The sequence below is a fragment of the Camelina sativa genome, chromosome 8 (assembly GCF_030686135.1).
Source record: "Camelina sativa cultivar CO46 ecotype springtype chromosome 8, ASM3068613v1".
NCBI lineage: Eukaryota > Viridiplantae > Streptophyta > Magnoliopsida > Brassicales > Brassicaceae > Camelina > Camelina sativa.
Window position 1 is genome coordinate 27,420,163 of NC_141887.1, and position 22,369 is coordinate 27,442,531.

A 22,369-nucleotide genomic window follows, 5' to 3' on the forward strand; every position below is an offset into this window, starting at 1 on the left:
AAATTTCTTATAGATTTGCCCTTCAATTTATATATTTTTAAAAATACAAATAGCTTCCTATTTATAATCAGTCCGTTGGGGTTCCTAAAAGAACTTGAACTTTCAATCGTTTCTCAGAAGAAACAATCATAAGAAAGTCCTTAAAAATCAAAGAGCTTAACTGTACATTAGAGTGTACATACACTATATATGTCAATTATTACCGAAAATACTATACATAAATGACACTATTTTCCCCAAAAAAAAGAAAATATTGTCTCAATCTTTTTATAAGAATGAATGAATAGAGAGATTGGTATTGTTTCCTTCCAAAACCAATGTCAGGCAGTAAGTATTGTTTGATCATAATAAGTATTGGAGTTTTTTTTTTTTTTTTTTTTAATATGTTGGCCCTGGGAAGGGGGTTAGGTTAGATAGATGGTACAAATTTATGTAGTAGGAACACAGGATAAAAATAAAAAATAATAATTAAATCACTATCTAAAGCAGAAAATAGTTTTTTTTTTCTTTCTTTCTCATAAGAGCTCAAAATCAAACATGCTCGTCCTAATTCAGTAGTTTTTATAATATTTCCAGCAGCTACACTGGCACACTGCTAGTGTTTACCTCCTACCTATTAGACCTCCCAATTGTTTGTCATCTTTTATTTCCTTAAAATAGACCCAATACACAAATGCAGTAGTACACATATATGTCGTCGACGCTAAGAAGAAAAATAACTATTTTGTAATATATTACCATCACCAAAGATTTTGTAGAACTTGTGTTGCAAAAAAAATCTTGTACCTTGAATCCATGACGTAATTTACAGTATTTTACCTTAGACAGTAAAGGTCTTCAACAAAAATGTCGAGGGTAATTTTAACAACAAAAATAAAAATGTCGAGTATGTGTGAAAGTAAAGAAAACGTCTACTACTATTATACCTTCTTTTACTGTGTCATTAAGATTAATCTATTCTTGTTGAAAAAGATAAAGTAAAAAATGTATATATTCTTTATCAGTTGGCAAGTATTGGATTATTATATATCCTTTATATTTGTTTTTAATGTAAATTTTATAACAATATTCGTTAATACTAAAAATGATGCTGCAATAAAATGTATGCTAATGCCAAACTTTGATTGTGATCGTCAACCCCAAAATAGATATAACTTTACTTACCAATGAAAAGGCTTTTTAAGAACCTGAAACTAACACTGATGACGGATGCTAACGATAGTGCATCGAACATCGAACACGGCCTAACAATACGTATCATTTATCACAGTTGACTGTGAATTACGTCTAACTTTTTACGAATAAAACGTGTATATATATGCTGTCTATTAATTGGGTCGAAATTACAAGGACCATATCTTTGTTTTTCTTCTTTTGGTAACATTTCGAGAGGCACGCAAAGAACATAATTTTCTTTCAGGATGCTACTAAGAAATGACATCAAAAAAAAAATTGAACTCCCAATAATTGCATTTTCTTTTCAAAATGGTCAGATCCTTCTAGCTCTAAATAGGTTGATTCTTTGGGTTTTCGTGTAGCCTAACTTTTACTTTTAAATAAATATTTTGGTTCTTCTTTCTTGTCTAGAATTTCCTCCTAATCACCAATCTCACCTGAGATTGAGAATATAACCTTTCATAACTCCTAAGAAAATTATACATAAGAGATTGTCAATTAACATATCTCTAGCTACGTACCTATTATAAACCTTTATATAAAACTGAAGTATCATACTTCAAGTCGTGGAATCCAATGTATTCAAGAACATTCACTGAACATACATATTACATAAAAATATTATGTGGACAAATAGAATAAAAAAAAGGAAATAGTAAATCCATATAAGAATACGGACTGCAAGAAGTAGCAAGAAAGTAATAATGATGGAAAAAGATAAAACATCACGCAAAACCTTAAAAGAAAGAAAAGTCTTCTGGTTGTCGTGTGTTGCTCTCTCCTCAAATAGTTTTTTGCCAATGTTTTCACGTCAGTTTTTTTTTTTAACCCTCAAAAAAACACCCAATTGTCTTTGTTTTTCATCTCTCTCCTTCGTATCATACTATATTAGTACTACGAGTACCCACCTCTCTCTTTCACCTAACCATCTATCTCTCTCTCTCTATACCACTCTCTATTCTCTATACTCTCTATCTCTTTCGCTTTCTATCTCCTAGAAAAATGTCAGTCAACCATTACTCCACAGACCACCACCACACTCTCTTGTGGCAGCAACAGCAGCAGCAGCAACAACACCGCCACACCACCGACACATCGGAGGCAACTACCACCGCCACATGGCTCAACGATGACCTAAAGGAGTCACTCTTTGAGAAGTCTCTCACACCAAGCGACGTCGGCAAACTCAACCGCCTCGTCATACCAAAACAGCACGCGGAGAAATACTTCCCTCTCAATGCCGTCGTCGTCTCCTCTGGTGCTTCTGACACTTCATCATCGTCGGAGAAAGGGATGCTTCTAAGCTTCGAAGACGAGACGGGTAAGTCCTGGAGGTTCAGATACTCATACTGGAACAGCAGTCAGAGCTACGTCTTGACTAAAGGATGGAGCAGATTCGTCAAAGACAAACAGCTCGATCCAGGCGACGTCGTTTTCTTCCAACGACACCGTTCTGATATACGGAGACTCTTCATTGGCTGGCGGAGACGTGGTCAAGGCTCCTCCTCCTCCTCCGCTGCAGCTACTAACTCCGCCACTTCTATGGTAGCTCCTTCTTATCGTCAAATCCACCATGCCTCTACTAATTACTCTAATCCTCCTTCTCACTCAGAGTATTCCCACTACGGTATCTATTTTTTTTTTTTACCATTTTACCTTTCTCTTTTTTTATAAAGTAAATTAGTTTTTCATTTTATTTTGCTTATGATAATCATGTTCAAGAGTATCAACTATAATGCTGTCGGGAGGATTAAAACATTACACCAAAATATAGATTTTTTTCTTTCTTTCTTGATAGCTAATAATGTATGTTAATGATATTTTAGTATTAACAACTACCTGAGATAAGTGCAACATTCTAGTAAGTACTAGTATTATACAGCTATTAATTAAATTTTGTTTTTTCTCTTTAAAACTACTACTACTCCATATAAAAAAGAAAGACCTCGATCGATTACTTTGATTTCTCCAAGCTGTAACTGATAGTATAATATAGCTAGCTATACACGCGTATGTAAGAGCGCGTGAGTAAGACCGTCCAATCCCCTGGGACAAACGTGCTTTTTGTTCAGTTGTGTACTTTTTTTGTTTTGATCCGATTAATTTAAAAGAAGCGCACGTGTCGGTGATTTACAGGAGCCACCTTAGCAACAGCGGCGGAGGAGACTCACTCCACACCTTCGTCTTCAGCCGTCGCCGGAGGGAGCTCAAGGACGTTGAGGCTTTTCGGGGTGAATTTGGAGTGTCAAATGGATGAGAACGACGGAGATGATTCCGTTGTAGCCGCCGCCGCAGTTGAATCACCCGAAGGTTACTACGGCCAAAACATGTATTACTATTACTCTCATCCTCATAACATGGTAATTTTAACTATATTTTTTTACCCTATAACATGATTCAGCATTCTTAGGTACATTAACATTACATCATCATGAACTATACTATAGTATTATTATTATTATGATAATATAAAAACAGATGGATGACGCTGTTTCTCGAGACGAGACAGTTGAAAATATAATTAAATATACGAGATTGATTAGGAGAGATTAATATTAATACTATAATGAAAGAGGAATCAGGAATCTCTTAAGAGAGACTAGAGCTTTTTTTTAAGCAGTGGCACATGGCCACTTTTGTTTAAGTGACTTTAACCCTCCTGCTTTTGATTTGTCTGAGAGCCCCACTTTCATTTAGTACTGTATTTATTTACAATATAGTTTAGTTTTAATCTAATTATAAAGTAAAGTATATACTATATGTTAGTCTCCATAATCACTGTTGCTTTTTTATTTTATTTTACTGGCGCCGCAATGTTTTTCTAACCATGAACATGAATAAGGAAATGTGTACGAAATTGATGTTTTGTATAATACCTACAAGATTTGAGTATGATTGTGGATGTTACATTACAGACTAGTAGTGTGACATGTGTGTTATTACGAAATAATAATAATGAGAATAAATAAAACAGAATATAGCTTTCACGGGGGAGCGATGAAGAAGGAGCTGAGAGAGATAGACAAAGACGAGGATAAGAGAGATCCAAAGAAGTGACAACAACATTTTCGGAATCGACTAAAAAGGTTTTTTTTTTTTTTTTTTTTTTTTTTTTTCTATGGGACCAGACTTTGTAGCCACACAGGCCAAATTTTCTGGAAAAAAAAAAAAGTTGTATGCAAATTTTAATAAATATCTCAATTAGCTTCCGTACTGTATGTAACTAATTTGGAAAAGGAAAAAAAATGCTGAATTTGAGGACAACGTCTTTTTTTTTTTTCCTATATGTCCAAAAAAGTCAGAGAAGTAGAGCAAATATCTTCTCCCATTGATGATGATGATGTATTCACATATACAATGCATATGTGTAGTTGTACTTGTGAAGTCATGATGATCTTTTTTTTATAAAAAAAATTGTTTTGGTGAAAGATGAGATTGGAAATTGTTGAGATTATTTATAGAAACAAAAAGTAGGGCCAATCAAATGATGTTTATTGTTGTGGAGTTTACTATATAGTCATCCTTTTTACCCTTTTTTACTACACAAGTTTTTTGATAGTTTCATTTTTTTATTTAATTGGTGGAACAATAATGGCTATTGTAAAACTAGTGCAGTTTTGGGAGAGAAACCAAAAATGTAAGGCATAGTTCAATTCAAATCAGATCAATCAAGTCACCTGCTGCACGTATATAATATATTGTAATTTTATCTCTTGAAAGACTGGAAGTCTACAAATTTTGACAAACAAATAAAAAGAGAGAGATAAAAAAAAAAAGACTTTAGAAGAAGAGTCCTACATGAACCTGTTTTTTCTTATTTTCATGTACTAAGGTCAGATGAACAGTGAATCATCTGTTGAAAGCGATTGTCTGTTCATGTACTGCTTCTTTTAGTGCTCTATCAACATTTTTATCTCTCATTTAAAAGAAAAAAAAGAATCAATCATTGGATCAGTTATCCATCCATGTGCTTCCAAAAAGAGATTTGTGTTTATGATCCCATGATCTAACAGATACATTGTTTCTTCATCATTTTATATATCTCTCTTTGAAAATCCTGTTAACATCTCTTTTACAGCCATAATCTCATGGTTTTGCACCAGCTTTTCTGATATACTACTGCAATAAATCCACTTACAGCCTTAAAACCAACCTAAAACCAAGGAATTGTTCGAGAGAATCCTCAACTCTTGAGTACCATCTTTACTCAAAGGCTTACTCCATGCTCAAAAAGCCTGCTAATTTCTCTACTTACTCTAATTGTCGACTCTAGCTAACTTTCTATCAACACATAGGCTTAACTCTTTTATGTTACACATTCCTCTCCCTCTATAGAAAAGTTCTAGTCCCAAGCCTGCTTTAAGTTAGGAGAATCCATTGCTCAGAAACTGTTGGTAGTGAGACGGCTATAGCTTGGTTATGACTTATGAGTCATAGAAAGGCAAATTTTCATTCTACAATCATTTAAGTGGATGCTTTGTCAAAAAGAAGCTGTCGAAACTATCTGTGTAAGGCACCAAAGTAGTAAAGCTATATCTTGATTGGACAGAAAGTTTGCATAACAGAGATGGAAACAATACAACCTTATCATGACCAGTCACTACCTACAAATGTTCGGGTTGTATGTGCACATGTTCCAGTTTTGAGTGCAGTAGCAAGTGCTAATCTTTTTAAGGCAGGCGCATTTTTTTGACTTGACAGGATAGGCTGATAATCAACAGGTAATGCAAAATGCGTTTTTTAAGCTACTTTTGTTTCGATCTTACTTAGCCACAGGTGAAATTTCTAAGGGCCCATGAAGATTCAGAAAAGATACTTACTTGTTGACTTGAAGCTAATTGATCTCCGCTCAATGGTTTAGTGGCTCTGCAAGTGGGAGAGGGACCCTCAGCCATGTGCCATTATCACTAGTTTTTGAAGCTTTTGGCTATAGTAAAGATGCTCAGTGGCCTCTTCCTGCATTAAGGGTTTGTCCTGCAATAAAGTCTTGATCATAACAAGACTTAAAAGTACAGTTCTGAATCGACTGATCAGCTTTCCCCCTGAAATATATCTGATATCTATGCTTTTTTAACAACTTCTAGGGGCCAGCCAACTTTTTCTGCAACAGCATTATGGAAGACTGTTACAGATAGCATATATTAAAAATCCATTAACAATGCTTTTACAAGGGTGTGGAGAAAATACCAAACAAAATTGAAAGTCTTTCCTCGGGAAAAAAAACAGGAGACATCTATAACACAGAGTTGCTTACTATTGTTTCAGCAGGTTCAAACACTCATCACCCTACAGTGAGCTAGGTTGTGCTCAGTAAAAGTCGTGGGGGGAATGAGTTCTGAATAAGCGCTGTAAAGGGGATCAAACCCATCACATACAGTTTATCACAAAACTTTTTGGAACTTAAAATCTATGAAGAACATGTGTCGATGTTTTTGTTTTCTAGAAGCTGCTTCAAAAATAGGCTACATTGTGCATTAAAGACTATGTAGTTGATAGAAATCATTGGATTGTTGTGGTACACCATCAAAGATCTAGCTACATACATACTCGCATTCACATAAATAAATCCTGCTTTTGGAGCTAACTAAAGGTCAGGTGGTTTTTTAGACTTGTCAGCTTCATCTGCAGGGGCTTCAGACTCTGCTTTATTCTGCATAACTTGCTGCAAACCCTCATGGTAACCTTTTACAAAGCTTGAAAGAGCATCTTTATAATGAGAAGCTCGTGTCATGTACAGGCGATGTAAAGCAGGCCTTAGAGTCTCCATCCCACCTCTTGCAGCCACCGCTGTATAAAAGTCAATAAGCGAATAGTAAAATTTTAGTTGGGAAAAAGACTTCTCAATATCAATAACAAAACTCTTGTGACACATGAGGATAAGTATTCCACTTCTCAAGCCAGATTACAATTTGGAATGACCGCCATAACCAACTTCGATCATTTTATATTGGATATAAGACAGAGACAATGAAGGTAGGCATTATAGGTTCTTACCAAGATCTTCCAAAACAGAGGGCTCATTCTCAGTCTCCTTGACTTGTTTTTTAGGTTCAGCGTCTCCTTGCTTCTTGTAATCATTTGGACGAAGTTCAGGACCTATATCTCGCACCCAGCTTGCAGCATAAAGCCTTGAAGCTTCCTTCAACACCTAATAACAAACATAAATAGTGGGTTTAGGATTAGAGATTAATTTCAAAAAGCTCTAACTATTCATACTGGAATCAAAGAGCTCTTCTACCCATGACACACGCACACTAATCAAACGATCTTATAATAAGAAAGGACGAACCTTTTTGCTCAAAATCAAGAAAAATCTCAAATTTGTTTCCACAATATACACAATGAAATTAAAACTCTGCTGACTCAAGGATCTAATCGAAGGATTCGTTCACTCTAAATCAGAGATATAAACCACAATGAGCTCGAAGAAGGAAATTTCAAAGGAAAAAAGAGCCAAGAGTGAAGGAAGCTCACTAGAAATCGCTCGTGCCAAGTCAATTTGCGGCGTTTAATGACGTGAGGAGGATCGGGGAGTGATGAAGGTAAGACAATTTCTTTGAGATCGTAACGCATGTAATCAGAGACCTTACGGTACACAACCTTCAACTTCATCTTTCACTTTCTTTCTTTTTTCCTCCCGGAGAAGAGAGACAGTCGCCGATCGCAGCTCAACGACTCACTAGCTTCTACTCAGTTTCTTGAGTTAACCTTTACCGGTTTCTCTATTCCAGACGGGCATATCCGGTTTACTCTGGTCATAATTAATTTTATTCTCGGTTTATCAATCATAATTTAGGCAAAAACCAACCGATTGCCCGGTTCAGTAATTTTACAAAACTTGGAGGAACACAACAATACAGAGATCGTAACATCAAAAGAACCCAAGAAGTTCCAAATTGAACCCTACCATTTTTTTAAAACATTATTATCATCTGCGAATTGGATAAGATTTACTTTCAAAGAGCATTAGTTTTGAATATGATAGTATATATTTTGGTCAAATCATTGCCTCTACCAAATGAATGAGTACCAAACTATATAATTAGTATATTTGTAGCCCATTATTATGATTCCATAATGAAATGTAAACAAAATTAATGAAGGTGTAGCTAGGAGCTTGATCACACGTTTACAACACGTTCGACAAACAAACAAACAAATTCATAAAACTGACACGGACACCGATAGCCACAAAAACACGCTCATTTTCTAACCTGTGCTCCAGTATTGTTTATGTTCTCTCATCCGTAATTTATATTACAATTTCACAAATTGATTTGTAAAAGTGCCAAATTGATTTATTAATTTATATTGCAACGATGGTTGAGAAACGTTGTTGGACATGCCCTAAGACAACGTAATTTGTTTTCTGCTTCTCTCTTTCTTGATATTGTGGAAAGTCCTTTTTCCTTGTCAACGTAGATAACCTATTTTTAAAAAAACATTACCATCTATGATCTATCTGATGGTAAATTGGTAATAATAATAATTTGTGAACATTAGTTAGACGTGACGTCGTCGTTAATCACAATCCGGAAGATGTGAAGTCGAACGTGGGGTCAAGGAAGCTTCCACCATGATATCGATATACATAATTACATACTAATTAATTAAGTAATTCTTTTGGCTTTATTCGTTTCCCAATTTGATATGTTTTATAGTATAACTTAAGAAACACTAAATAACGAATATATATTAGTCATAGCCTTAGTTTGACGTCTCTCTCGTTTACAGAAAAAGAAAAAGACTTGTTCAAAGAGAGAAAGAAGAGATCACACACAACATGGATCATCATCAACTCTTCTCTCTCTGCTCATTTCCGTACCTCTTCAAGATCAAGAAACATCTTTACGTCAGCCTCTTTCTACTGACTCTCCTCATATTCTCGAGCTTCATCGTCGACGTCTTGCCCTCTCTTCGTTTCGGTTTGTTGTCGTCGTTTTCGTCGTCTCAAACACTGACAAAGGAGTGCGATTACTCTAATGGAAGATGGGTTCGTCGAACAACTTCGTCATCATCTGTTAATGGATTACTGTATGGAGAAGAGTGTCGCTTTCTTGATTCTGGTTTTCGTTGTCGCAAGAATGGAAGAAAAGATTCTGGTTACCTCCGGTGGCGATGGCAACCACACGGCTGCGATCTTCCAAGGTAATACATTGCGTCACGTCATCACTGTATAGTCTACTTTTTCTTATAAACTCGAATATGTATTTCTTGCTTAGACCTTAAGTTATATTGATTCCATTGCAAATTAAAGGCGTTGGAGTTGCAACTTAATTAAACACTAGAGATTAGGGTTTGATTCACGTTCTTTAACAAAAAGAAAGTTTTTTTTTTGTTGGCTTGATTTCTTGTAGTAGGGTCAAAGGGATTCATCATAAAAGACTTGAAACCTTGTTTTAGTATCTGTGACTAACTAAATGATCACTGTTTTTTTGAATGATTAGATTTAACGCAAGTGACTTTCTGGAGAGGAGTAGGAATGGGAGGATAGTGTTCGTCGGAGATTCCATCGGAAGAAACCAGTGGGAGTCTCTAATGTGCATGTTCTCACAAGCAATACCTAATAAATCTGAAATCTACGAAGAACATGGGAACCCCATCACTAAACACAAGGGCTTCCTCTCGATGCGATTCCCTCAGCAAAACCTCACTGTTGAGTATCACAGAACACCTTTTCTTGTCGTGATTGGTCGGCCACCGGATAAATCACCGAAAGAGATAAAAACCACAGTGAGAGTAGACGAATTCAACTGGCAATCAAAAAGATGGGTCGGGTCAGATGTTCTGGTTTTCAACACAGGGCACTGGTGGAACGAAGAGAAAACTGTGTTGACGTATGAGAAATACCGCTGCTTATATGATCACAATTCGACATTTCTCCTCCTTAACCGGGGTTGTTTCTTTTGTGTGCAGAGGATGCTATTTTGAGGAGGGAAGGAAAGTGAACAAGACAATGGGAGTAATGGAGGCATTTGGGAAGTCTTTGAAGACATGGAAGTCATGGGTCTTAAAGAGACTTGATCCACACAAGAGTCATGTCTTCTTCAGAAGTTACTCTCCTGTGCACTATAGGTCAGGATTTATAATCAGAACGACAAAAGTTGTTATGTTATGGTATTTAGAGACCAGGGTTTTAAAAGTAAAGAATCCATGGTGGTTGCAGAAATGGGACATGGAACTTGGGTGGTCTATGTGATGCAGAGATGGAACCCGAGACTGATAAAAGAAAGATGGAACCTGATGCGAGCCACAACGAATATATCTATAAAGTAATTGAAGAAATGAGATATCGACATAGTAAGGTTAAATTTCTGAACATTACATATCTGACAGAGTTCAGGAAAGATGGTCATCCTTCTCGGTATCGAGAGCAAGGCACTCCTGTTGATGCTCCTCAAGACTGCAGCCACTGGTGCCTACCCGGTGTTCCTGACACATGGAATGAGATTCTCTATGCACAACTCTTGTCAATGAACTATAGAACAAAGTGAACTTTTTTGAGGTATAAAGTGTTTTTTGTTTTTTTCTCTTTATCTAGTCATAATTCTGTTTCATCGATGCCTTCTTCAGGCTCTGTTTCATTTGTTTGCATTTGCTTGACCTTCTCAAGCTGTCTCAACAGGTTCAACCTCTCAGCTCCGTAGGTCGAAGGTATCTGAACAAAAACATATATTTATCAACTCGATCGAATATATGGAAGAAATGTACAGAAGCAGATACACAAAAAACATTACCAAGCCTGGCACATATCTCTGAATTGCTGCAAGCATAGCTGCGTGACCAACTGCTGTGACCTGTGAGACATAAGCATAAACATTAGATTAGTTCATAGACTCAGACATATTGTAAACTGTTAGTGGTAAATGTAATTGATTGGTATTACGGGACTTCGCACCAAAAGCAACCATCAATATAGATCAGTATAAAGTTGTAGTGAACAGAAACGATTTACGAGGATGAACAACCAATGGGAACGGTATTGGGAAAATGGATAAGGTTGGTTTTTACTTACAGGAAGAAGCATAAGAACACCAATGGGAACAACTGATGCTAAGTCAGTCATGGTTCTGCGTAGGGCTTTCTTTTCTTTCTCTGTTAATTCATCTCCTACCACAGACCTTCTAAGGAGTTCCATAGCAGCAGCTGAATCAAACGCAAGAAGCTGAGTACCTTGCCATACGTCCTGTCAGAATATCCGGGTAAAGTGCAGTGTTAGTAACTAAGTCACGAAGTAGGGAAATAGTGAAGCAACAAGGCTGATCAGAAAATGCTAATTTGCTCAAGGAAACCGAAGATACATATAGCATGAGGCTTCGAATGACATTCATACCGTACTGGTTTCTTTAATTTGGTCAAGAGTTTTCTCAATGACGTTTTCTTTCTTTGAGCTCTGTACCAATTGCACACCTTTCATACTACTACGAGGATCTTCAGAGGTTCTTCCCTGCAGAACATAGAGATGAGAGCTTGTACTCGTGAACCATAGCGGAGATAACAATATTTAAACTAACGTAGAGTAAGTTGATCATCTGAGACATAAACGCAAATAACAATGTGTTAAGAGTTGATCGTCTGCTACCATGTTGAAAACTAAACCCATCAAAGAAAGAACAGAGCACAAAAATCATTGCACTAATTTGTCCATGAACTTGGTAACAAACTAACAATATGACTGAAATAGGGAAAAAGGAGTGAAAAAAACACCGTTTTAAAGATAGGATCAGTTTAGATCTCACAAGACTATGGGCAATCTCCGGGTAAAAATCGAGTAAATACTGAAAACTGACACTTTAAAATATTTACTATGTGTAAAAACAAATCAAACGTCTTGCAGCAGCGTCTGACTACTACTCCACTATGTTCGAAAAACCTATCTTGCAGCAAATAGTTACTAACCTCTTCGTTTACCGACTCATCTGTACTTCCTTGGACACGCTTCTCTAGCTCTATCAGTTCACTCCGTAGAAGTTCGAACCGATAGATCTCATCGGGTTTGGAATCCACACTATTTACATTTTCTTTGGATTTCTCAAAATATTCATCTGCCTGCATATTGTAAAAAAATATTGAAACCTCTCACCATACTACAAATTGAAAATGGTTGAATTAAACATAGCATCTCTTCACTGAGTGAAACCAATTATGAATACATAGTAACTAACTGACAAACGCAGAGTGCTAAGCAGAAATATCCCCAATACTAAGATCAGAGACATGCTTACAAACACATATGATAAAATGAAGCATACCGATGACTCGGGGCTAGGCTTATTTCTTGGATTGCGCACAAAGAACCCCCAGAATCCACGATCCCTACTAATGCGCAAAACAATACATAAAATTCCACAGTCAGAGGAAAACAAAGAGGAACCTACGTTTATACCTCAAAAACACCGAAGGAATTATTAACTAACAGAACAAACAATATACCTTGTGTCTTGATCTACAGAATTTATTGAATTTTTTGAGTCTTTTCCTTTTGGATATTGGCTTTGTTCCTCCGAGTACTCCTGAGAGTCACTATCACCACCATCCTGTATGAACCATATGAGATTTTAGTCTTCCACAGACGTTTAACAAAACCAAATGCATTGATTCTCATATTATAAGCACCCATTGAGGATGGTGTGCTGTGGACAGTACCAAACTAAAGCGTCAGTACGAAAATATCAGCATCAAAGGAAAAACTGTAATAACAACTGAAAACCTCTTGCAGGGAAGCTGCTTTGGCTCTGAAAGACGCCTCTAAAAATTCAGCCTCTTTCTTAAGCTTCCTTATTTTTTCTAGGTCAGAGCATGCGGCTTTTATTTGTTCCTTTCCAGAAGATGAACTTGATGCATGCAACTTCTGTAGCAAGCTCTCCAGTCTCACGAGAGCTTCATCTACACTCTCTAGAGCCTGATAAATAAATATTGTTAGTATCTATAGAACATCTGATAGTCAACGGAATTCTTAGCCCAAAAACTGGATTCAAACAATATCAAGAAAAGTGAAGTGGTTTTCACGACTAATTCATAGAATACAAACCTTATCAAATGAGTTTGAATCTCTATCAGTTGGCGATGCACTCATGTCAATAAAGCCCGCTTCTGTTACCGCCAAACTGGATCACACATTAACCAATCGCACACAGCTAAATTACTTGATCGTCAATTAAAAAGGTTTGCTATGCTCTATAACAAAGGATGCAAAAATGTTAAGTGCACAGAGATGGATATGTAGGGTATTCCTCGGATGGATACATGAAGCTTCTTCCTACACAATTTACCACTCTTCATTATCCTACCTTGATATTCCCAGTTCTTCCTTGCACTGGATTAACTTGTTGTGCCTGAAAATTTGAGAATGAAAATCAATATAATCACCAGCTACTTCTTTGGTTTATCCAATTTATAATTACAAACATGTTAATTGATACCCCTTGGATAAGAATTTAGCTGCCTTGACATTAGAAGGATTCTCAGGCCATTTGCTGTACTTTATAAAGCTCTGTAGCCAATAAGAGCAAACATTCAATATCTGAGGAAGAGCATCATAGTTAGGTGGCCCTTGTGGTCTGCTTTTATGCCCATGTGATTGTTCGGCTGGCTGGGAGTCCTTTCTGGTTGGATAGAAGGGAATCCAATCTAGTTCTTCACAGACAACCTACGCTATAAAGTTCCATGATAAGATTTCAAAATGGTTAAAAGAAACTGTCACTAGTAATGGTATGACTTATGTCTACCTCTACATACAACTGATAAGAACTGATGGCTGAAAGCTGAGGATATTGTAGGAGACTTCCTCCAATGAAGTGCCTGAAAAGAAGATAGCGAGTTTAAGTGATAGGTGTATCAAAAGAGTATGGCAAGCAAACAGAAGAAACTCAATGAGTCACCTAACAAGGTCTTCCACAGGATTGACCAGCGAATTAAAACCATTTGCAGCTAAAAAAGACTGGGTGCTCCTGCCTAAGGCAATGAAGAATCCAAAAATAGCTAAATCTCTTTCCAAGACCTGCAAGGCATAACCAACAGGTCCAGATTAACTCGTAAGATATTTAAAAGCAACTGTACAACCATATTCAACAATCAACATTCTACGAGTTATAAAATTAAAGGAAAAAAAAGTCAGATTTCTGTTTTGGTAAGTGCCACTTTTTTGAAGATCCTAGATAGTAGATTGTGCACTTAAGTTTGCAAACTGTTTCAGCTGTACAGCAAATGATATTCCAATAAATTCAACATGGAATTGGCTGTCCCAAATGAACCATTGCACATAATTCCTAAATCTTCTCAAATACTAAAACAAGCTCACATCCATACTACAGAGACTCTAAAAGCTGCTCAGATATAATTTTCTGCATTCTATTCATTACCTCGATACTTTCAGACGTTGTTAACCTTGCCCATATTTTCTCTCGATCAATAGCCCTCAGCAGTTGATTTTGTATAAGATCAACCCAGAAAACAACCTCGTCTGTACAGCAGTCACTTTTTACTCTGCATGCCGCTGCCCGAGTTCCAAAATGAACAAGAAACTCTCTGCGTAGACCGAGGCTTTTCACTGAATGATAGGCCTGAGGGAGTGGAACAAAGTCAACAAATTTGTCCATCAATCTCCCTGTAGTATCTGGAATCATAGAAAAGAAGGGCGGGCACGAAAGTTTTGTCGGGCCAAGTTTTGTGACTGCTGCGATGCAATTCAGCACAAGCATGAGAAGTGACACCTCAATCTCATTGCTTGCAGCTGAGGAGGACTTGCCTTTGACATAGCTGAAACAAACCATAGAGGATCGTCACTTTCCAAAAACCTCACAGGAAACGAGTGTTTTACAGAACGTACAAATATGAAGAAATTCAAAAGAAATGACATACACAAAGGTAGCAGAAACAAATCGTTGGTCCCCCTCAAAACAATTCACAAAAGATGTCACCACCGAAGGAACTTGCTCAGACCAAAACCACTCATTGGCTTCAGGATGACTAGAAGATAGTTTATCCCGCATCATACTATCAAGAGGAGCAGCTTGGCGTGATAAACTGCATGATGTGATTATTTAAATTAAGAACTATGAAGCAGCAAAATAGGATTATAATTAGACAGCAGGTGAGTTATAGAAAACTTTCAAAGTTGATGAAAGGCAATAAATGTCAAATCAATACTCTGTTGCATTCTCTTTCCAAGACAAGAACCAAAAATTCTACTAGATTAAGAACAGCAAAAAGTTGACAATCCAGTAACGCAGCATGCCATAGTTCTTAGGCCTTAAGTTAGTCGTGTAGTACCTCCTTTGCACAAAGACATTAAGATCATCGTCTCTATTGTTTCCTCTAGATGAAACCTCATTTGCAGCTTGTAGTAAGCAATACACAGACGCCTGAGAATGACAAACAGAAGATGAAATTAGCCAAATGCGCAATGGGAAGAGAACTTTTTATTCTGGCCCTGGTTTAAAACGATGTTTCCTAATCATGGTAAACTAAAAGATGGTAGAGACCTGGTAAGAGAACGTCTTAACCCAAGCATTTTTATCGACTCCAAGCCAGGCAGCTGAAAACCAAGGCAATCTCGAAGAGGAAATCTTATCTTTAAGAGCCAGCTCAAAAGTTCTGGCAGCATCATGTAAAGACTGAATGAGTTCACCACAGGTGTATTCATCTTTCAACGATCCACTAAGTTTAGCCCTCATCTCCTCAACATCATCGCTTGATCTCGACTGTGAGTTCCCATTAACAGCCACACCGTCTTCAGCAGATGCAAGTAGAAACGGCCTCCGTGAACTCATCTTCTTGTTCCCAAACAATCTCCTATGAAGAATGAACTTCTTACTTTCAAGAACATCATAGGTCACAAACAGTCTGCTCCTTGGATTTCCCCGGTACAAACAATCAAATTGTATCACTCTTCTGCAGGATATAAAAGTTCCGATGGACATCCGAGATAGACAAGGGTTTGAAGAGCTACAAATAGGCAAAATAAAATAAAATCAAAAGAGTGTAATGGAGAAAGCTCAGCTCAATATCTCTTTATATTCCTCGACTTTGAAGTTTTGAACCAAGAAGCGACCTAATCAATCTCTACTACCACCAAGACTCGTATACACAACTACTAAACTTTAAAAAATTAGCTAGGGCGGAAAATAAAATCGAAGATTCCGGAGAAAAAATGTGAGAGGTAATTTGGTTTACCTTGAGGATACAAGACCCGGCCGATGTAGCTTAACTGCCATCTACCATGAAAGCTTACACACAAAATCAGCTTGGGTAATATCTCTATTCTACTAATTTTGGTTTGAGAAGAAGAAGAGAAAAAAAAAACGGAAAAAATCGCAGATGATGCTCTCCCAAGTCTGAGGGGGAGAGGGGAGGGAGAAGGAGATGATGACGTGGCAGGAGCAGGATCTTTATCCGGTAGACGTGGAGCTCTCACAGTTCACTCAAACGAACGGACTTCTCTATTTCCTATTTATATCCATTTGTTATTTCGTGCCACGTGTATGTACCTTCTCTGCTTCTCACCGTAAGATTATCATTCGACCTTCTTTTTGAGACTCCGGTAATCATAATTTTTACTTATGCTTTAATCCCACGCAATTATCTCTATCTACTGAATGAAATGGATTCAGAGTTGATCATAAAGAAGCAAGAGCGAGTATAAAAAGCTAATAATTGAATGATGAGCACAAAGCTAATACGGATTACTGAAGGATGCTTGCTCATCATATTACAAGTAGAATCCAAAAAACACTATAAATAAAAGATTAAGCATTATTAGTAGTATTCGGTTCTGTTAATCGCTTTTAGATGTTTCAGTTGTTGTAGCAGCTACTACTACTACAACTGGCTCGTCGGGCGGTCCTCTAGCTATTGGAAACCCACCACCACCACCACCAAGACTTTGCTTCGGCTTTGCGTAGTCCACAAATATCACACGGCCATGTAATTGCTGTGAAAGTTTAAAAAAAAAACTCTTTTTATTGTTACCAAGATGAATTAGTTTTAACAAGTGAAAAGCATTAAGAGATACAACATTATTATATTTACCTGTCCGTTAAACTCCATCATAGCTTTCTGAGCTTCATCTTCCGAAGCAAATGTCACAAAACCGAAACCTTTCGATCTATCAGAGACTCTATCCATAACTATTTGAGCTGTAGACAGAAGCAAAAACTCTCAGATAGATAAAGCGGATATAAGTATATGAATGCATATTGTGTTTAAGTATATATATTACCTTCAACAACTTGGCCATATTTTGAAAATTCCTCAGATAATCCTTGTTCAGTAGTGTAAAACGATAAACCTGTAAAACAGGGTTGTATATATAGTTCAGAGTTAAACACGTTATTGGAGATTGTCATTTCACAATCACTCACCAAGAAAGAGCCATTTCAAAATCTTCAGAAAAATATAATACATCAGGTCTAATACTCGATTTGCTACAAACTAGCGAGGCTTAAAACCAAAATGTGACCACAAAAAGCATATCACAGTTCACATGAACTAGTAACATAGCGTTAATTAAACATGGCTTTGAAGAACCATAATTAACTATTCATGAGGAGATATTGGTTACTGAACAATAGAGAGAGAGGCTTTTAAGACTTACAACATCAGTAGACACTTTGAGAAGGAATGGTTACTTAACCTACAAATCAATTTGATTTTGGATTAATCGAACCGGAACAGAAATATAAGAGTTACCTCCAACAAAGAGCTTCGAAGCTACTCCACGGCGTTGAGTGAAGAAACACGTGGCGGAGGAGTTAACTAAGCCAGCGGATTTCAGGTACCGGCCACCGATCCTTGCTAGAGCCGCCATTGAACTGATGCGCGAGAGGACTGTTGGAGTGTCCATGAAATAAAGCACGCTGTGGATCGGGAAATATGGGCCTGGCCCAGTCCATATTGGAGAAGGAATTGGGTTGCTAAATTTATTTCAATTATTTTTGTTTCGTTGATTTTAATTAGTGTGAGAATAAGTTGAAGAAGAGATACAACATAACGAACAAAAACAAGAAAAAGTGACAATTAACCTCCATTAATTTTCAATCTTTCCAAAGATTAATACAAAACACAATATTTAGACTCTCCAAGATCTCACACAAATACAAAATATAAGGTTCTTCGAATAAACATTTCACACAAATGCTAGTTAGCACGATTTTTCTTCTTTCGCTCGAAGAATCTCTATTGTGGAGCTAGGGTCGTTTAAGAGAGACGCCGGAGATGACGACAAGGATGGCTAAAAAGGTGACAGAGGCAAAGGCAGAGACGACAGCTCCGCTCGTTTTCTGACAGAAATCTCCAAACTGTTGGCAGATTGGAAGCCAGTTTGTGTTTGTATTCCCATTGTGTGCCAAATACACTATAGCCGCCGCTGCTGAAGCAGCCGCTGTGTCCAGAGCCAGAGCAGCCTGTACATATCAACACGAAAACAGAGAGTTATTGAATTTCTAGATTACTACTGCGTCAAGAGTTTGAAGAAGTGAGCAAGATGAGTACAGTGTCAAGAACAAGCAAAAGGAGTCTTGGAGCGACGGCTAGAGGACGAACAATCGTGACAACTGAGAAGGGAAGAGATAGGACAAGGTAAGCTGCGACTATTGCAATGGCAATCACAAAGAATCTGAACAGAGAGAGAACTGGAAGTTAGATAACTTAGTAAACAAGGGTCACGAGATGAAAGAAGAAAAAGAAAACAGTATGTTATCATACTGGAAAGTTGGAAGATCATCGTAGCTAGCTTCAAACTGTAAAAACTGAGTGAAGAAAGGGAGAGTCTCATCACTAGTCCCCATTGTGGCAGCAGCAGCTAAGGCAGCTACAATGGCAGCTAAACGGAGAAGGAAATCGAAAATTGAGAGACCTCTCTTGTAACCTCCTGAACCAGTGTGGTCTCTGGCTAAACCGAGGAGAGGAGCTTTGCCTTTGATGGCTGAGCTCGACTCTGCTGGGACATCAACGGCTATCGAGTCACTCTTCATTTTTTTCCTTCTCTTTTGACTTTTGAAAACTCTTCTTCAAGGATTTGTTTTGGGAGGGAATGGTACTGGATGCTCTTGCTGTTGTGTAAGTGATGGAATTCGGAGTTGGGTTTTTATAGGGTTTAGGTTTTGGTGGTGGACTTTGTTAATAGTATCAAACTATCAGTGGAGTAGAGAAAGAGTAGTTGTTGTTTTGCTTATCCCCAAGATGTGGAGTTGGCAACAAAATTATACAAGTCAACAAGTAATTAAAATAATAAAAATAATTGGATCAGCAGATCATATATGCCTAAGTCAAGACTCTTATCAGTTGGTGGTGCACCCATCTCCTCGGGTATCAAAGACTTTTTCATTATTATTATCATACCCAAAAAAAAAGTTCGAAAACTTTATCTTAAGTTTCCAACTAATCAATAGATCAAATATATCCAAATGGGAAAAACCAAAGAACAAACAAAATTCAATCGCTAGTTGTTCAGACTCTCTATATGACTTTGAGTTCGACTAGAGCACTAGCTTCCACGGAGGGTGAAATTGTTAAAAACTAGCTCTAGTTCCCAGTCCCAAAACAATAACTGTAGTCTATGGGGAAAAGACGGTTACTCTGGCAAACTTGTGGAGGAGGGAAAGAAGGGTCATGTCTCAATTCTCAATTTTCCAGCCACGCTTGGCCAGATCTTGAATCACGCGCCTCGCAGCTTCTGCATTATCGTTAAGAGGAGAGTAGCTCCACTTCTCACGCATCTTGTCATATAAAATCCATAGAAGCTCATGTCAGGATTCACCAAAGAAAAAGAGAAGTGTCTCACAAGTAGATAAATCGAAAGACTGGAGTAGAGTTCTTAGAGTTACATCTTCTTTTCCGGTTAAAGGTCGAACAGCTCCTCTTTCACGGAGAGTGTTCTGGAAGTCAGAAAATTTCCATGTACACTGTTCATCACCCACAACATAAACGGGTTTCCTGTGTCGAGAATGAGATTTCAATATCATTCAAAGACGGAACAATAAAAAGGAAAAGGTCGTTGTTGTTGTCTTGAACATACCCGGTACTACATGCCTCGCTCAACATACTTATAGAGTCAGCAGTTATGATAAAAGTATCGGCTAAAGCAAGATGTCCCAAATGCGGATTAGGGTCTGAGAAATGGAAGACGAGAGAAAGTATCAAACTTTGCCACGGACAAGTTGGGATTAACAAAATCCGTTTCACCTTTTCCATCGCAAATGTTGACCTTAGAGTTAGAGCTCAGTTCTCCTGTTATAATATCTGCAACCTGTAGAAATATGAGTAACTATGATGACCATTCAGTCCACACGAGCTCTATATTCTACAAATACTTTTACTTACCTTCTTTGGTGTTCTTCTTGAGAAAGATATTCTTAGGCTTCCACAGCTCCAAAGGATACTCTGAAGCATGCCACACAATTTCTTAGAAAGATCAACACCATACAAACAGTTCCCTACAGAAAATTAACAAAAAAGCGTAAAAAGTTTAATCACAGTTATAAATACAGCTCAATAGACTATATAAAATATGAAGATGCACAATATGTTTACTTGTAGGTCCTCCAATATTAACTACAACCAAAGGTTTTGACAGTGAAGCAAACTCGTCCTTCCATTCCAAAGTAGCCTTTCTTAGTGTAGAAGCGTCGACGTTATGAAGAGCTCCGGTAGTGAGAAACTGAATTTCAGAATTCAAGCTTGTTACCAGCAACTAAATGACAATTCCTTGCCATCAAATTCCTTTTGATGATCATTAGAAAAGACACATACCACATTTCTACCTGGAGGTTCATGTGGAGTTACCCATGGCCGGAGAAAGAAAGGAATCTGCATCTTTCCTTCAGGTGTTAAAGAATAATAATCATGACGAGGTGTGATCACAAGATCAAATCTCTCGAGACGCGACCTTGGATGTTGCACCTGGAAAAAAAAAACGAGAAAACAATGAATATGAGGCCAAGATTTGGCATTTGCAGATATCAGTCAAATGGAAAGATCTGCTAAAAGCCTAAAACCATCATACACAACAAAAAAAAAAGGCCATAGAAACTTGGGTTCTTCAAGGAACAAACTTAACCTGGACAACAAAGACATTTTCCATAGCTAGTCGTCTTATGGAGCTTGCAACAGATATAGTATCACTACCACATGCCACCACTAACAACGGTCCATTCCTATCATAAGGCCAAAATTGTAATCATAAATGTTCAATTACAGTGCTGTATCAAGATCACATCAATTAACTTGATTTGATTTAGAGCAAAGGAGGATTAAACTACTTGTCAAACGTATTACGAGCCATAGCAGCAATCTGATGCGCATCAGCTACATCAAACTCATCCGTGATTCCTACAGCAATTTTCAGGAAACAAGTTACTAACAAAACTCTCTTATTAGGTCTTAGTTTCACTCAAATTGAATGATAAAAATAACTTGAAAACATATATGTTCAAAGTGTGAATCGCATTAGCATTCAATAAGAATTTAAGTCTACCAGTAGCGTTAATGGAGAATCCGGCACAGATACTGATGATAAAACGATGAATTCTTTTGCAGATAGAGATCGGAAACCATTGAAGGCAACTAATGATTCCACCTCTTGGTCTAGCGACACTCTGAACAACAGAGAGAGAAAAAAACAAACTAGGAAAGCATTAGAAATTTGGATACAGACACACTTCGAATCACCTATAGAAAAAGATTAGTGTTTTGAATCGGAGCTTACATAATAGAGGTGACGATCGAAGAGGCCTAAGGATCGAATAAGGCCGATGCACTGATTCTCCGCGCCGGCGCAGCCGTTTCCGATCACAATAGCTCGTTTCACTACGCCGAAAACCCTTCCTTGTAGATCCTCCGATAAACCGGTGACGGCCAGTTCCGGTGGCGGTGTTCGTCGCATTACAGTTTGAGTGACGAGGGATTTGGAGATTCTTCTCTGAGAAACTTCAGTGAAGAAGACCGAGACAAAATCCAATTGACCAGACCAAACCGAAATTTAAATCGGAATAAACCAATAACCAACTTGAACCGGAAAATAAAAGGGGATAAATTAGCCTTGGTTTAATATATGAGTTATAAAGATTTTATAATAATCTAAAAACCTTCTTCAGCTAATTTCATACATTAGTAATTTTCGGAGGGATATTGCCGTATTGGTAGATTGATTTATAATAAGTTGTGAATTTGTAGATTTATAATAAAGAATTTTGTG

The 22,369-nt window shown here is 37.4% G+C and overlaps 7 protein-coding genes across 11 annotated transcripts; 2 read left to right on the plus strand and 5 right to left on the minus strand.

Moving 5' to 3' along the window:
• The first annotated feature begins 1,948 nt into the window (after positions 1–1,948).
• LOC104708489 (B3 domain-containing protein At5g06250-like) lies at positions 1,949–4,440 on the plus strand. 2 transcript variants are annotated; one of them, XM_010425071.3, is made up of 3 exons: positions 1,949–2,803; positions 3,313–3,505; positions 4,151–4,440. In XM_010425071.3, the coding sequence occupies exons 1-3, from the start codon at positions 2,179–2,181 to the stop codon at positions 4,155–4,157; spliced, it is 825 nt and encodes a 274-aa protein (XP_010423373.1). In that variant the 5' UTR covers positions 1,949–2,178; the 3' UTR covers positions 4,158–4,440. The 2 variants fall into 2 exon arrangements, with proteins under 2 accessions (XP_010423373.1, XP_010423372.1); XM_010425070.3 differs by having other exon boundaries at positions 1,992–2,803; positions 3,313–3,536.
• A 2,165-nt stretch (positions 4,441–6,605) lies between these two features.
• On the minus strand, positions 6,606–7,927 carry LOC104708490 (uncharacterized). Its single transcript, XM_010425072.3, has 3 exons — positions 7,651–7,927; positions 7,171–7,324; positions 6,606–6,963 (listed from the first exon to the last, which is right to left on the minus strand). Exons 1-3 carry the CDS (start codon positions 7,786–7,788, stop codon positions 6,761–6,763), a joined length of 495 nt encoding a protein of 164 aa, XP_010423374.1. The 5' UTR covers positions 7,789–7,927; the 3' UTR covers positions 6,606–6,760.
• A 925-nt stretch (positions 7,928–8,852) lies between these two features.
• LOC104708492 (protein trichome birefringence-like 9) lies at positions 8,853–11,167 on the plus strand. The gene is made up of 5 exons (XM_010425076.3): positions 8,853–9,324; positions 9,624–10,013; positions 10,093–10,251; positions 10,343–10,681; positions 10,802–11,167. The coding sequence occupies exons 1-4, from the start codon at positions 8,960–8,962 to the stop codon at positions 10,668–10,670; spliced, it is 1,242 nt and encodes a 413-aa protein (XP_010423378.2). The 5' UTR covers positions 8,853–8,959; the 3' UTR covers positions 10,671–10,681; positions 10,802–11,167.
• LOC104708491 (uncharacterized) lies at positions 10,421–16,785 on the minus strand. Of its 2 annotated transcripts, none has more exons than XM_010425073.3 (18): positions 16,351–16,785; positions 15,660–16,122; positions 15,448–15,539; positions 15,037–15,201; positions 14,538–14,934; positions 14,058–14,176; positions 13,905–13,977; positions 13,599–13,825; positions 13,467–13,511; positions 13,208–13,283; positions 12,887–13,078; positions 12,610–12,713; positions 12,429–12,495; positions 12,076–12,225; positions 11,510–11,623; positions 11,192–11,362; positions 10,914–10,973; positions 10,421–10,834 (listed from the first exon to the last, which is right to left on the minus strand). In XM_010425073.3, exons 1-18 carry the CDS (start codon positions 16,389–16,391, stop codon positions 10,718–10,720), a joined length of 2,673 nt encoding a protein of 890 aa, XP_010423375.1. In that variant the 5' UTR covers positions 16,392–16,785; the 3' UTR covers positions 10,421–10,717. The 2 variants fall into 2 exon arrangements, with proteins under 2 accessions (XP_010423375.1, XP_010423376.1); XM_010425074.3 differs by having other exon boundaries at positions 12,429–12,492; positions 16,351–16,749.
• Positions 16,786–16,789: 4 nt separating this feature from the next.
• LOC104708496 (small RNA-binding protein 11, chloroplastic-like) lies at positions 16,790–18,057 on the minus strand. Its single transcript, XM_010425078.3, has 4 exons — positions 17,866–18,057; positions 17,396–17,464; positions 17,206–17,312; positions 16,790–17,107 (listed from the first exon to the last, which is right to left on the minus strand). The coding sequence occupies exons 1-4, from the start codon at positions 18,017–18,019 to the stop codon at positions 16,952–16,954; spliced, it is 486 nt and encodes a 161-aa protein (XP_010423380.3). The 5' UTR covers positions 18,020–18,057; the 3' UTR covers positions 16,790–16,951.
• A 126-nt stretch (positions 18,058–18,183) lies between these two features.
• LOC104708495 (casparian strip membrane protein 4) lies at positions 18,184–19,353 on the minus strand. Its single transcript, XM_010425077.3, has 3 exons — positions 18,880–19,353; positions 18,667–18,790; positions 18,184–18,578 (listed from the first exon to the last, which is right to left on the minus strand). Exons 1-3 carry the CDS (start codon positions 19,146–19,148, stop codon positions 18,363–18,365), a joined length of 609 nt encoding a protein of 202 aa, XP_010423379.1. The 5' UTR covers positions 19,149–19,353; the 3' UTR covers positions 18,184–18,362.
• A 105-nt stretch (positions 19,354–19,458) lies between these two features.
• Positions 19,459–22,130, minus strand: LOC104708494 (mitochondrial fission protein ELM1-like). 3 transcript variants are annotated; one of them, XM_087461993.1, is made up of 11 exons: positions 21,881–22,130; positions 21,650–21,770; positions 21,435–21,504; positions 21,233–21,329; positions 20,937–21,075; positions 20,707–20,833; positions 20,497–20,609; positions 20,359–20,422; positions 20,192–20,285; positions 20,001–20,109; positions 19,459–19,892 (listed from the first exon to the last, which is right to left on the minus strand). In XM_087461993.1, the coding sequence occupies exons 5-11, from the start codon at positions 20,946–20,948 to the stop codon at positions 19,791–19,793; spliced, it is 621 nt and encodes a 206-aa protein (XP_087318119.1). In that variant the 5' UTR covers positions 20,949–21,075; positions 21,233–21,329; positions 21,435–21,504; positions 21,650–21,770; positions 21,881–22,130; the 3' UTR covers positions 19,459–19,790. The 3 variants fall into 3 exon arrangements, with proteins under 3 accessions (XP_087318119.1, XP_087318118.1, XP_087318120.1); XM_087461992.1 differs by having other exon boundaries at positions 20,926–21,075; positions 21,881–22,117; XM_087461994.1 differs by lacking the exons at positions 19,459–19,892; positions 20,192–20,285 and having other exon boundaries at positions 20,002–20,109; positions 20,926–21,075; positions 21,881–22,117.
• Positions 22,131–22,369: the final 239 nt, after the last annotated feature.

Coding starts and splice junctions, on each gene's coding strand:
- LOC104708489 (XM_010425070.3), top strand. CDS start 2,179: ATGTCAGTCAACCATTACTCCACAGACCACCACCACACTCTCTTGTGG. Junction 2,804..3,312: donor CTCAGAGTATTCCCACTACG/GTATCTATTTTT, acceptor GGTGATTTACAG/GAGCCACCTTAGCAACAGCG. Junction 3,537..4,150: donor ACTCTCATCCTCATAACATG/GTAATTTTAACT, acceptor TAAATAAAACAG/AATATAGCTTTCACGGGGGA.
- LOC104708490 (XM_010425072.3), bottom strand. CDS start 7,788: ATGAAGTTGAAGGTTGTGTACCGTAAGGTCTCTGATTACATGCGTTAC. Junction 7,325..7,650: donor CTTGGCACGAGCGATTTCTA/GTGAGCTTCCTT, acceptor GTTTGTTATTAG/GTGTTGAAGGAAGCTTCAAG. Junction 6,964..7,170: donor CTCTGTTTTGGAAGATCTTG/GTAAGAACCTAT, acceptor ACTTTTATACAG/CGGTGGCTGCAAGAGGTGGG.
- LOC104708492 (XM_010425076.3), top strand. CDS start 8,960: ATGGATCATCATCAACTCTTCTCTCTCTGCTCATTTCCGTACCTCTTC. Junction 9,325..9,623: donor CACGGCTGCGATCTTCCAAG/GTAATACATTGC, acceptor TTGAATGATTAG/ATTTAACGCAAGTGACTTTC. Junction 10,252..10,342: donor TACTCTCCTGTGCACTATAG/GTCAGGATTTAT, acceptor TGGTGGTTGCAG/AAATGGGACATGGAACTTGG.
- LOC104708491 (XM_010425073.3), bottom strand. CDS start 16,391: ATGGCAGTTAAGCTACATCGGCCGGGTCTTGTATCCTCAAG. Junction 13,978..14,057: donor CCTGTGGAAGACCTTGTTAG/GTGACTCATTGA, acceptor TCTTCTTTTCAG/GCACTTCATTGGAGGAAGTC. Junction 10,835..10,913: donor AGAGATATGTGCCAGGCTTG/GTAATGTTTTTT, acceptor GTTTTTGTTCAG/ATACCTTCGACCTACGGAGC.
- LOC104708496 (XM_010425078.3), bottom strand. CDS start 18,019: ATGGACACTCCAACAGTCCTCTCGCGCATCAGTTCAATGGCGGCTCTA. Junction 17,465..17,865: donor TTCGAAGCTCTTTGTTGGAG/GTAACTCTTATA, acceptor CCTGTTTTACAG/GTTTATCGTTTTACACTACT. Junction 17,108..17,205: donor TGATGGAGTTTAACGGACAG/GTAAATATAATA, acceptor AAACTTTCACAG/CAATTACATGGCCGTGTGAT.
- LOC104708495 (XM_010425077.3), bottom strand. CDS start 19,148: ATGAAGAGTGACTCGATAGCCGTTGATGTCCCAGCAGAGTCGAGCTCA. Junction 18,791..18,879: donor GATGATCTTCCAACTTTCCA/GTATGATAACAT, acceptor CTCTCTGTTCAG/ATTCTTTGTGATTGCCATTG. Junction 18,579..18,666: donor TTTTGCTTGTTCTTGACACT/GTACTCATCTTG, acceptor TGATATGTACAG/GCTGCTCTGGCTCTGGACAC.
- LOC104708494 (XM_087461992.1), bottom strand. CDS start 22,057: ATGCGACGAACACCGCCACCGGAACTGGCCGTCACCGGTTTATCGGAG. Junction 20,834..20,925: donor AACCTCCAGGTAGAAATGTG/GTATGTGTCTTT, acceptor TCTGAAATTCAG/TTTCTCACTACCGGAGCTCT. Junction 19,893..20,000: donor CTTTAACCGGAAAAGAAGAT/GTAACTCTAAGA, acceptor TTATATGACAAG/ATGCGTGAGAAGTGGAGCTA.